The sequence below is a fragment of the Paramisgurnus dabryanus genome, chromosome 21, assembly GCF_030506205.2.
Source record: "Paramisgurnus dabryanus chromosome 21, PD_genome_1.1, whole genome shotgun sequence".
Taxonomy (NCBI): domain Eukaryota; kingdom Metazoa; phylum Chordata; class Actinopteri; order Cypriniformes; family Cobitidae; genus Paramisgurnus; species Paramisgurnus dabryanus.
Window position 1 is genome coordinate 6,918,042 of NC_133357.1, and position 13,270 is coordinate 6,931,311.

The 13,270-nt window shown below is 35.7% G+C and overlaps 2 protein-coding genes across 2 annotated transcripts in view; both read left to right on the plus strand.

Moving 5' to 3' along the window:
* The window catches only part of LOC135750272 (interferon-induced very large GTPase 1-like), a 43,159-nt gene that overhangs the window by 22,048 nt on the left and 7,841 nt on the right, over nt 1-13,270 (plus strand). Inside the window, exon 2 of the mRNA XM_065269064.1 lies at nt 1,356-3,919. Coding sequence (XP_065125136.1) covers nt 1,356-3,919 — 2,564 coding nt within the window. The remainder of the gene's footprint in view (nt 1-1,355; nt 3,920-13,270) is intronic.
* On the plus strand, nt 4,756-6,160 carry LOC141281358 (uncharacterized). The gene has a single exon (XM_073813045.1). It carries the CDS (start codon nt 4,793-4,795, stop codon nt 6,158-6,160), a length of 1,368 nt encoding a protein of 455 aa, XP_073669146.1. The 5' UTR covers nt 4,756-4,792.

A 13,270-nucleotide genomic window follows, 5' to 3' on the forward strand; every position in this document is an offset into this window, starting at 1 on the left:
AGGTATAAACAGTATTGTCCCGAGTGGTGTCTGCTCCAAACACCTAACCAGGTTGACGAAGTTCACTTTAACAATAAAAATGATCTTAATAGATCATTAAACAAATAAGAAAATATATAAATTAGAGGGAGTTTGTAATCTAATTTATCTGGCCAGTTTGTAGAACCCTTTAACTGATATCAACAGAGTAGCCCTTGACGCCTCTACCACGGCTGGTGTGAATGCAGAATTAGGCTACAAAAAGAAATTTTTCTATAATATCATGTTTTACTGTAAATATTTTCTTTGTGCTATACAATTAAACATTTAAGTTGAATTCAATTTGCATTATAACTGAATTCAGAGCTGGCCCAGCCACTAAACGACACTTGCAATTGCAAAGGGCCTCGTGGCCAGCAGAGGGCCCCCTAAAGTCACTTAGCTAGTGGTTGAAAAAAATCATTCATCAAAAGTAACATAAAATAAATATAAATATTCATTTTTTATTATTATGGCAATGTTAAAAAGGCTGTTACTTGTTATTATAGTTATTATGAAAGTTCGCTAATAAGATCTCTTTCTTGCCGAGATTGATTGACACACAGCATCCAGCGCAGCAGCCAATCAATGCCCGCGATCAGAACGCAATGTTGAGTTGAGCCGGATCGCTGATACAGACACGAACTTTTGCTGTTGTTTTAAGGACAATTTCTTTAATGTTATGTTTGTTTGTGCGTAAATGTGGATCTTATTTGACTTAGGTAATGACCAAACCTGTGTTCTATTTGACTTCTCTTTCTTATAAATTAAACTAGTCCTAGACTAAATATAAAAGAAGGCTAAGAGCTGTCCAAACTGAAAAAAGCTTGCACTGACATATCTTAAAATACACCAGTGCCCTTTGTTTTGCCTCAAAATGCACACAAGTAATGTTTTTAGTAAGGCATTTTTGTTAAAATTAGTTATGTTTTCTGTTTAAACTAAGGCCGAGTCTGTCTTAAGATATTCCCTGTCCGGGACCACCCCAAGGTCTTTTATTGTCATTCTGTAGGCTACATGTTGCCACATAAGAACGAAATACGTACTCAGGACCAGTAATGTAAAAAAGATCATTAACATACAGTATACATAGAATAATTCAAACATAATTTAATAGACACATTTAAAAAAAATAACATAGTAGATATAATATGTGCAGTATAGTCATAAGGTAGTCATTGCTTTTCTTTAGGCTTTACTTAAAACGGTCAAAGGGGCCCCCGACCAAATTTTGCTTAGGGCCCCCAAAGGTCTAGGGCCGGCTCTGACTGATTCAGTTTGTTGTCTTGTATTTTAAAATTTTATATATAATGCAGTTTTGTTTTTTTCTTTTGCAGATGTTAGAGATGGTTCAGATGATGTGAGGATTGTCCTTCTAGGAAAAACTGGAGTCGGGAAAAGTGCAACAGGAAACACAATCTTAGGGAGAAAAGCATTTAAATCAGCCGCATCACAGTGGTCCATTACTAAAGAGTGTCAGAGAGAAACAGCTGAAATTAACAGCAGACGCATCACTGTGATTGATACTCCAGAACTGTTTGATACTGAACATGAAGAGATTCAGAGAGAAATGACCAACTGTATCTCAATGACACTGCCAGGACCTCATGTGTTTATTATTGTACTGAGTTTAGCTCAACGCTTCAAAAAAGAGGAGGACGAATCAGTGAAGATCATTCAAGAGACTTTTGGTGAAAACTCTTTAATGTACACCATGATACTCTTCACCAGACTAAAGGAGCTTAAAGATGAAACCATTGAAGAGTTTTTGGGAAACTCAAAATCTGCTTTAATGAACCTTGCTGAACAGTGTGGAAACAGATATCATGTATTTGATAATACTGAGACTGAAGATAACACACAAGTTACTGATTTACTGGAAAAAATAGATGTCATGGTGACAACAAATGGAGGGAGTTATTACTCATCTAAAATATTCAGAGAGATGGAGCGAGAAAAACATGAAAAAGAAATGAAGATACTGATGGAGAAAATTGAACAACTGAGTGAAGAGAAAGAAGATGAGATAAAGACAATGAAGAAGATGATGGACGAAGAAAGACACAATCACGAGAAAGAGAGGAAGAAAATAGAAGCGGAATCTATAAAGACAGAAGAAAGATGTAAAAGAGAAATAATAGAGCAAAAAAAACAGATGAAAGATGAGATGAGAAGAGAACGAGAGACATTAAAAAATGAAATAAAGGAAACAAACAAAGAAAATAAAGATCTCCAGAACAAATATATGACACAAATAGACAAACTGATGAATACAATAGAGACTGAACGACAGAATCATGAGAGAGAGAGAAAGAGAAGAGAAGATGAGTTTAGCGAGAGAGAAGAAAGATATAAAAGAGAAATGAAGGAGCAGATGGAGGTCAAAATGAAAGGAGAACAAGAAAGATATGAAATAGAGAAACAAGTTGAAAGACTGAGAAAGGAAGAAGAAGATCAGAAAAGAAAAGAGAAAGAAGAAATGATGTTGGACCAGTTTGAGAAAATAAAAAACGAAAAAGAGAGAACAGAAAGAGAAAGAGATGAACATCAGTTCAGATATAGCAAAGAGATAGAGAGAATGAAGACGATGATGGAGGAAGAAAAACAAAATCATGACAAAGAGAGAAAGAAAAAAGAAGAGGATTTTCTAGAGAGAGAAGAAAGATATAAAAGAAAAATGAAGGAGCAAGAGCGAGAGATGCAAGATGAGATGAGAAGAGAAAGAGAAAGCTATGAGAGAGAAAAACAAGATGAAAAACTGAGAAAAGAAGAAGAGGATCAGAAAAGAAAAGAAGAAATGATGTTGGACCAATATGAACAAATAAAAAAAGAGAAAGAGAGGACAGAAAGAGAAAGAGAAGATCTTCAATTAAAACACAACACAGAGATGGAGAGAATGAAGTTGATGATGGAGGAAGAAAAACAGCAACATCAGAGAGAGAGACAGAAAAGAGAAGAGGAGTTCCTGGAGAGAGATAAAAGATATAAAAGAGAAATGAAGGAGATGGAAGATGAGATGAGAAGAGACCGGGAAAGATATGAGAGAGAAAAACAAGATGAAAGACTGAGAAAAGAAGAAGAAAATCAGAAAAGAAAAGATAAAGAAGAAATGATGTTGGACCAATATGAAAAAATAAAAAAAGAGAAAGAGAGGACAGAAAGAGAAAGAGAAGATCTTCAATTAAAACACAACACAGAGATGGAGAGAATGATGAAGATGATGGATGAAGAAAGACAAAATCATGAGAAAGAGAGAAAGAAAAAAGAAGAGGATTTTATAGAGAGAGAAGAAAGATATAAAAGAGAAATTAAGGATCAAAAGAAACAAATGGAAGATGAGAAGAAAATAGAACAAGAAAGCTATGAGAGAGAGAAAGAAGACGAAAAACTGAGAAAACAAGAACAAGATCAGAAAAGAAAAGAGAAAGAAGAAATGATGTTGGACCAATATGAAAAAATAAAAAAAGAGAAAGAGAGAACAGAAAAAGAAAAAGAAGATCTTCAATTAAAACACAACAAAGAGATGGAGAGAATGAAGAAGATGATAGAGGAAGAAAGAGAGAAACATGAGCGAGAGAAGAAAGACAGAGAAGAAGAATACAAAGAAAAGATGGAAGAAATCGAGACAAAAACACAGAAACAGATGCAAGATGATGAAAGGAGGAGAGAGGAAGAAAAACAAAACTGGAGAGAAAAACAGAAGATGCTTGAAGAAAAAATCCAGATTGAGAAACATCTGAGAGAAGAAGAAAGAAAAATTTATGAAGATAAAATTCATCTGATTGAAAAACAGTGTGAAGATAAACTAATGAGAGTAAAATCAGAAGATTATGAAGAAGACAGAAGAAGAGACTTAGAGAGAATTAAAATCTGCTGCTCTCAAACAGACTCAAGTCATCTGGTAAGTCATCAATAAAAATCATTCAAATTTATACTGTAGTTCATATTCTGGTATATTCAGTGTTTCTATTATAAACTGTGACCTGCTGTTTAAACAACACACTATGGGTGGGTTGCACCAACAAGGATTAAATTAAGCAGATCTTAGAGCTAATCTAGGGTTTGTTGATCTCAGTTTAATTTTAATTCGAGTTGTATTGCACCACTAAAATTTAAACACAGATTAACAAATCTTAGATTAAAACTTTAACCTGTATTAAATCCTTAAAGGAATAGTCTACTCATTTTCAATATTAAAATATGTTATTACCTTAACTAAGAACTGTTGAATCATCCCTCTGTCATCTGTGTGTGTGCACGTAAGCGCTGGAGCGCGCTGCAACGCTACGATAGCATTTAGCTTAGCCCCATTCATTCAATGGTACCATTTAGAGATAAAGTTAGAATTGACCAAACACATCAACGTTTTTCCTATTTAAGACGAGTAGTTATACGAGCAAGTTTGGTGGTACAAAATAAAACATAGCGCTTTTCTAAGCGGATTTAAAAGAGGAACTATATTGTATGGCGTAATAGCACTTTTGGGAGTACTTCGACTCGCCTGAAAAGTCCGCTCCCCTTCTCACTCTCATAATGGGAGAGGGAGGGTGTTACTGCGCCGAGTCGAAGTACTCCCAAAAGTGCTACTACGCCATAAAATATAGTTACTCTTTTAAATACTCTCTTGGTTACTCTTTTTGTACCACCAAACTTGCTCGTATAACTACTCGTCTTAAATAGGAAAAACGTTGATGTGTTTGGTCACTTCACCAGACTAAAGGAGCTTAAAGATGAAACCATTGAAGAGTTTTTGGGAAACTCAAAATCTGCTTTAATGAACCTTGCTGAACAGTGTGGAAACAGATATCATGTATTTGATAATACTGAGACTGAAGATAACACACAAGTTACTGATTTACTGGAAAAAATAGATGTCATGGTGACAACAAATGGAGGGAGTTATTACTCATCTAAAATATTCAGAGAGATGGAGCGAGAAAAACATGAAAAAGAAATGAAGATACTGATGGAGAAAATTGAACAACTGAGTGAAGAGAAAGAAGATGAGATAAAGACAATGAAGAAGATGATGGACGAAGAAAGACACAATCACGAGAAAGAGAGGAAGAAAATAGAAGCGGAATCTATAAAGACAGAAGAAAGATGTAAAAGAGAAATAATAGAGCAAAAAAAACAGATGAAAGATGAGATGAGAAGAGAACGAGAGACATTAAAAAATGAAATAAAGGAAACAAACAAAGAAAATAAAGATCTCCAGAACAAATATATGACACAAATAGACAAACTGATGAATACAATAGAGACTGAACGACAGAATCATGAGAGAGAGAGAAAGAGAAGAGAAGATGAGTTTAGCGAGAGAGAAGAAAGATATAAAAGAGAAATGAAGGAGCAGATGGAGGTCAAAATGAAAGGAGAACAAGAAAGATATGAAATAGAGAAACAAGTTGAAAGACTGAGAAAGGAAGAAGAAGATCAGAAAAGAAAAGAGAAAGAAGAAATGATGTTGGACCAGTTTGAGAAAATAAAAAACGAAAAAGAGAGAACAGAAAGAGAAAGAGATGAACATCAGTTCAGATATAGCAAAGAGATAGAGAGAATGAAGACGATGATGGAGGAAGAAAAACAAAATCATGACAAAGAGAGAAAGAAAAAAGAAGAGGATTTTCTAGAGAGAGAAGAAAGATATAAAAGAAAAATGAAGGAGCAAGAGCGAGAGATGCAAGATGAGATGAGAAGAGAAAGAGAAAGCTATGAGAGAGAAAAACAAGATGAAAAACTGAGAAAAGAAGAAGAGGATCAGAAAAGAAAAGAAGAAATGATGTTGGACCAATATGAACAAATAAAAAAAGAGAAAGAGAGGACAGAAAGAGAAAGAGAAGATCTTCAATTAAAACACAACACAGAGATGGAGAGAATGAAGTTGATGATGGAGGAAGAAAAACAGCAACATCAGAGAGAGAGACAGAAAAGAGAAGAGGAGTTCCTGGAGAGAGATAAAAGATATAAAAGAGAAATGAAGGAGATGGAAGATGAGATGAGAAGAGACCGGGAAAGATATGAGAGAGAAAAACAAGATGAAAGACTGAGAAAAGAAGAAGAAAATCAGAAAAGAAAAGATAAAGAAGAAATGATGTTGGACCAATATGAAAAAATAAAAAAAGAGAAAGAGAGGTTTTAAAAACGTTGATGTGTTTGGTCACTTCTAACTTAATCTCTAAATGGTACCATTAAATGAATGGGGCTAAGCTAAATGCTATCGTAGCGTTGCAGCGCGCTCCAGCGCTTACGTGCACACACACAGATGACAGAGGGATGATTCAACAGTTCTTAGTTAAGGTAATAACATATTTTAATATTGAAAATGAGTAGACTATTCCTTTAATCTGTGATTTATTTTGTCCGCCATGATGGATTTTCTGGTGTATTCAACAGCAACATTGTTGACATTGTCATTCAAAAAGGAAATAAACAGTTTATGCAGGCAAAGGTAATGTAATTTTTGTATTATAAATCACCTACATACATCTGTAATCTAAAGGGCTGATTCAAATTAAAACATTTGATGATCTATTAAAGCAATCTATTGTATTGATTAATGGAGCAGTGTGGCAGAAAATATTGCGAATCTCAGATATTGTGCTATAAGCAACAAGATGTAGGCTACCGATGCATTTGTCATGAAGCGTCGCCGTATGTTTATGTACTGCCCTTCAGTTTCTGACTGGAGTGCGCGTGACAGAGGAGAAGCGCATATGAGCATCGGTAGCTGTCACCGAGCTGTTAATAATTTTTTGAGCTGCCAAACTCACTCTTATTGAGATGTTATAATAAACGCATCTTTCAATTGCACCACCACGCTCGCGGTGTCTGTTTAGCCACACATTTAGTTTGAAAAAAAAAATTAAACCTCCTCATATGCAAATTTAATATTAATCCCTAACTGAGATTTAAAACAGAGTTTAAATTAATGGAGCAACAGGATTAAAGATAATCTAGATTAACTGTAAGATTTAAACCTGGATCAAAATAACAGTTTAATTTTAAACCTGTTTATTTTTAAACAAGTTTAAAGTTTGGTGCAACGGAATTATTAAATAAGCTTTGATTTAAACCAGATTTAGGCCTAATCCTTGTTGGTGCAACCCACCCTATGACTGTTACTCTGTGTTTATTATATATTGTATCCGTTAGTTTTCTTATTATTATTTTCTTATTAGCCTAGAAACCAAATTCGTCATTTTCCGTCATGAACATTTTCCCACCATTTTGAATTATTCGTAAAACCTACTTTTGCAAATTCGTCCTAGAGCTTTTGCCCGATTGTCAAGAAAATCTGTATGTAGCATCTATAGACCCTCAAGGCAAAAAGTTATGGAGTTCATGGTGATCAATCTGTTTCCGTAAAGCGTGTCAACAAAATTTACGGAGAGCGCTAAAAAACGGATTTGAGGCTGTATCTTCGCCAAACTTAAGCCTATTGACACGAGACTTGGTACTTGTGATGGTGGTCAGGACCTGAGGGTGCATGCACAGTTTCGTCACAACAACACCTAGTGGTCAGACAAATGTTTACATGCCTTTAACTTAGGCTGCGATCGACATATTTTAGTGGGATTACCTTGTAGTCCTGAACTGTTACAGAGTCCAACGATACTAAACATGCCAGGTTTTGCCTTACGCTTAGCCCTGCGCAGCAAAATAGCACTTAAAAAACACACGCGAATATCTCGGCGAGCGTTATTCCGATCCACTCGAAAACGCTATAGGAAGAACAATACATTACCTTCTGAACAAAAAGTTATATTGGCGTTATATTAAAATTTCCATCAGAAATGGACGAAATTTGCGAAAAACTAAAAATTACCTTTAAATTTTGTGTTTTTACAGACAATTGGTTATAACTTTGCACTGAAAAGAGATTTTTTCACCAGATTTGATACGCTGATGTATGACCACAGTCTGAGGCTACACAAAAAAATGTGTATGCTTGCACCACTAGTTGGCCCTATAATTAAACAAAACCTTTGAAATCAAGCAACCCTATGGTCATACAACTGTTTCTTCACTAAACTAAAGTGTATAGTCATAAAACTAACTAGATGCAACACAGTTATGATCTAAAGGTTGCATGCGCAATTTCGTCATTGCGCCACCTAGTGGTTTTGAGATAGAAATATGGTCTGTTTTGCCTAAAACTACTGCTACAATACAATTAAAACCTTGAGTCATCATGGATTAAGCCTGTAATGTTTTGAAGTATAATCATTGGTGCATTCCATTTCACTCCCTAGCAACCAATGAGAATACCTTATCAACCATTTTTGCAAGAGGTATATTTCTGCATAAGAACATCGTAGAGACATGGGGGTGGGCTCTTTTGACTCATGACACCACTGTAACATTTTGTGAGCTGAGTATTGCCACTGCAAGCACCACTCACATTTTCTTCAGTGTTGTAGTTGTCAATGCTCTTCAAGAAGAAAGGAAGAGATTACACTGAATGAAAACACAGCTTTTTTGCTGACAACTCTTATAATATTTTGTCTGAAATAAAGAGATTTTTATAGGTTCTTTAAAATGCACATCTGAACTCAACTTTACTTTCTCCTGTTCCCTTTTTGGCTTGACCGGCAATTGCTGCTTGCAGCTACATTTGTTATTGTTTTGGCGAGAGGTGAAAGTTAATAAAACTATGTTTATATACTATTGCTTTTCCATTTAATCTTAACGCATTACAAGCACTTGCTTTATTATTGGACTGTGTTCTTGGCAGTACTACATAAAACAGTATTATTATTGTCATGGATTTTCTTCAGGAGAATCAGAGACGGTTGAGATCTTTTAATTAAGCTACACTGCGTATGATCTACTCTCATATAGCGGTGAAATTCTAATGACAACCAACTGAATATTACTTTTAAAGCCTTCAGCGAATGGCCGGTTTGGACTACAGCCCTCTATTTCCTGCTTATGTCACTAGAATTTTTTTTTTGACTAAGCTTACGGCAAGCTAAGCTGCTATCGAATCACAACAAACTAAACAAACTACACAATCAGAACTAGTTACGTATTTCTGAAGGAGGGACTTCATTGAACAAGGAAGACATCAGCCTGTTTTTAAAACAGTGAAAACAGCACTATACAGATAAGTAAATTATGCTTTTTTACACGTGAAACATGAACACATGTTATATCTCACACTATAAACACAATCAAAGCTTCAAAAACACAGAAAGAACGGGACCTTTAAGATGTGTTTTTGTAGATCGGCTCACAAGTTGACGAGAGAGACAGATCAGGTTTACACTTGGTATTTAAATCAGTCTCTTTGTCCATTTTCGACCGCTTTTCACCCGATTACTGGGGGAATGGTCTGTGGATGAGCCCCTCCCTGTCATTTAAACATGAGTGGGAGTAATGACGGGTTTAAATGGATGCAAACTAATATTAGCCTATGTCAGAGTCCACTGCTTGTAGTGTAAGTAAATATGCTACACAATGTTTTGTCTGTGTATGTGTAAGAGCTTTCTCTGATATTTTAGCGCAATTGTTGAAATAAGATTGCGCAACTTCCAAACGCTTGTAAAATGAAACTAAAGAAAGACGCGCAGATCAGCCGCTTTAGTTTTATCAATGAAAGGCTAAAAATAGCGCTGTACAACATGTTTTTGCGCTTGAGGTCAGAAAAGATGTAAAACATTGATCTCAGTACCGCAGATTACATTAAATGGGCGGAGAGACCGCGTGTGGCTGTTCGAACACATTTAACCACATGCGCGTTTACATTAACAAGACGTAGTGTTATGCATAGGCATGCTACAGGTCGCATATGTCATCAAGCCTGGTTTATTTAAGTTAACTGAGCATTACATTCGCAAGTCATAAGCATATTACACCAATTTACAATTAACTAAGAATAATTGTCAGCTTTATAATTGTTAATATTCTGAAATAAGACTGTCTTGATGATGTTTGCCGCCTACACATGCAACCTCGGGAGGCTTCAGCTAGCGGCCAGTGTGAGTGCAGTCTGAAGGCACGAAAAGGAATGTCCCTCTTTGGCAAATGTATTTCAAAGGTGTAGGCACAACATGGATTCAGCCAGTCGATCGACTTGCCCGTATGTATTCTTAATAGCAGATTCTACACTTACGATAATACTTTGATTAGTAGGTGGAAGTAATTACACATGAGTGAGCACATACTTTTGAAAAAAATACATGGGTGTTTGCCAAGAATTAGCTCAAAAAACTACACAGTGTAGCTTTAAAGAATTGTGTCAGACAGCTTGAAACACAATACTGGTCATATTGTGTACATCTGCATTGGTAAAATGACAATGACAAAAACCAAAAATAAAATGACAAAATGACCCCATTCTGAGTTTATCAGTATATTATATAGTGGCCCAATAGCCCTCCCTTTCTGTCACAAGGCTCAGCAAACTTAGGCCTTCAGGCCCCATCCTCAGTGAAATTTCCCCAAACTCCTTCTCATAACAAGCTGCTTTGTGCTGTACTTCTGACTTTGTAATCTTTAAGTTGCTACACAAAAAAAAAAACATTCAATGATGCTAAAACACAGTGCCTTTGTTTTCTAACGCATCATACAGCTATCTTGCTATTCTTACCAAGGTCACACGTCCCCCATCCAGGCCTAGCTGTGGAAAACCACAGTCATGTGCAAGCAACAGAGAGAAAACCCAATTCATTTAAACCTAAACCATAAAACACACATTAAAAGTATACAATATAAAGCATTTATACTGCTCTTATTATAAAACACTCAATATTTCTCTTCCACATTATAAGTCAGAGATATGTTTATGCTTATAAATATCAGTGGTGATATCTCACAACATGTTTTAATAGTCACGTCAAGCGAAAATAAATTATCAATTGTCCCAATGTAAAAGCTGCAGTGCTTACCTGGAGTTCCAAACTGTGTTTTTACGTCCTTTTAATGGGAGGAGAGATGTGTTAAACAGATCGCTCCAGAAAAAAATATTGTTTTCATTGTTTTATTCCAAGTGTATTTTAATCATCCACATGTCGTGCACAAAAGTTTATATCCAAGAGCGCTGATCTTCGACGGGATTATCACTTCCGACTGGGATTCACAAATTCTCGAGCTAGTGAAATTATTAGACACACGAGAGTGTTTAAAAACAGTGCATGTGTCCGTGTGTGCGTGCCCTGTTAGCAGCTTTCGAGTTAAAGATGAGCGAATGGCTCCTAAAAAAGCCCCACTCACTAATACTAAAATGACCAGTAGGTGGCCGAATGATACTAACGGTGAAGCGGTTACTGTTTTGTTGTCAGTAGAATATTGCATGCCTGGGAAGAGCTCTTAGCCAGTCAGATTTGAGAACCAGAAAGAACTGTTATATAATTTATATATAATATATAATGTATAAAAATATATAATGTTTTAGTGCTGTTAGACCTTACTGCAGCCTTTGACACAGTGGACCACTCAATTCTTCTGGCACGTTTGGAGAGTTGTGTGGGAATCAAATTTACTGCGCTGAGTTGGTTTCAATCTTATCTAACTGACAGGAGCTTCTCTGTCCAACTCTGTGATTTTTTATCTGAGATGGCTCCATTTAGTTGCGGTGACCCTCAAGGTTCCGTCTTAGGCCCTATTTTATTTTCTTTGTATATGCTGCCCCTGGCCTCCATTTTTGAAAAGTACGAGGTCTCCTTTCACTGTTATGCAGACGACATCCAAGTTTATTTGCCCTTGAACGGAAAAAGCCTGCAGTCCCTGTTTGATTGTATGAAGGACATTAAAACATGGATGAATTTAAACTTTTTAAATTTAAATGAGGATAAGACAGAGATTATAGTATTTGGAAACCCTAAACCTCTTGATTCAAATTATCTTGGTCCCTTGGCTTCAAACAGTCGTTCAACTGTGAGGAGTCTTGGTGTTGTGTTAGATAGCGAATTTAAGTTTGATAAACAAATATCCGCCACTGTCAGATCATGTTTTTTCCAGTTGAGAACTATAGCCAAGGTAAAGGCATATCTCCATCCTAAAGATCTGGAAAGGGTAATAAATGCCCTTATAACCTCTCGCCTTGCCTACTGTAACTCGTTGTACGTGGGATTAGATAAGTCATCGATTCAGCGTCTACAGTTAGTCCAGAATGCGGCTGCTCGTCTCTTGAAAGGAACGAGGAAGAGGGACCATATTACACCTGTGTTGCGTCACCTCCACTGGCTCCCTGTTCATTATAGGATCGATTTTAAAATTGTATTATTTTTTTGTGATCAATTCTTGATTTATATTATAACTATGATTATGGAGATGTAGGAGGTGACAACACCACCTTTACAAGAAGGAAAAAGAAACAGAAAAAAAAAGGGGGAAACATTACAATAATTATACATCATTATCATTGAAAAAGAAGAAGAAGAAGAAAATATATATATATATATATATATATATATATATATATATATATATATATATATATATATATAATAGAGACAATGAAATATTGCTTAATGCAATGCCTGTTTCCTTCACCTCCTTATATTCTCCCCCCATACCCATCCTACCCAAGCCCACTCTCCAACCCCTGAACAAGATTAGCTCAAGGTATAGAGCCCTAAAAAAATAAAAAAAATAAAAAACACAAAGCAAAAAACAACAACAACAACACACACACACACACACACACACACATCTCTCACCCCTCTCCCCTTGCCACCCAACCATCTTCCATTTTGGAAATATCAAGTGCATCCTGTGTTCCTCCTTCACAACTATGAAATCCATACAAATCCATTCAATATTCTAAATAGTAATCACAAAGCTAAGTAGAGTGTATGTACAATATAACGATCATTTCATTTATACATGACACATAATATGCATATCCATTCCAAAGAGAAAGAAAGAAAAAAGCAAAAATAAATAAATAAATAAAATTTAGTCTTATCTACATCATTTCATTCAACTTCTCTAATAACTCTGACCAACAATCAATATTAGTAGCTTTAGCATGATGTAAACGTGCTGTTGAAAGCTCTAGCTGGACAATATCCCGGTAAGAAGAAAACCATTTCTTCACTAATAATGTATGTGGTGGTTTCCAGCGAGAGACTATCATTCTTTTAGCGGCTGTCAAACCAGCCAGAAGACGACGCCGATTGTTTATTGTTAGTTTAAGAGATGATGTGTCATTAAGCAAAAACAAACAAGGCGAAAAAGGGATAGGTTCCTTTACAATATTAGACAGAATGGATGAAATGCTATACCAAAATCTATTGACCTCTGG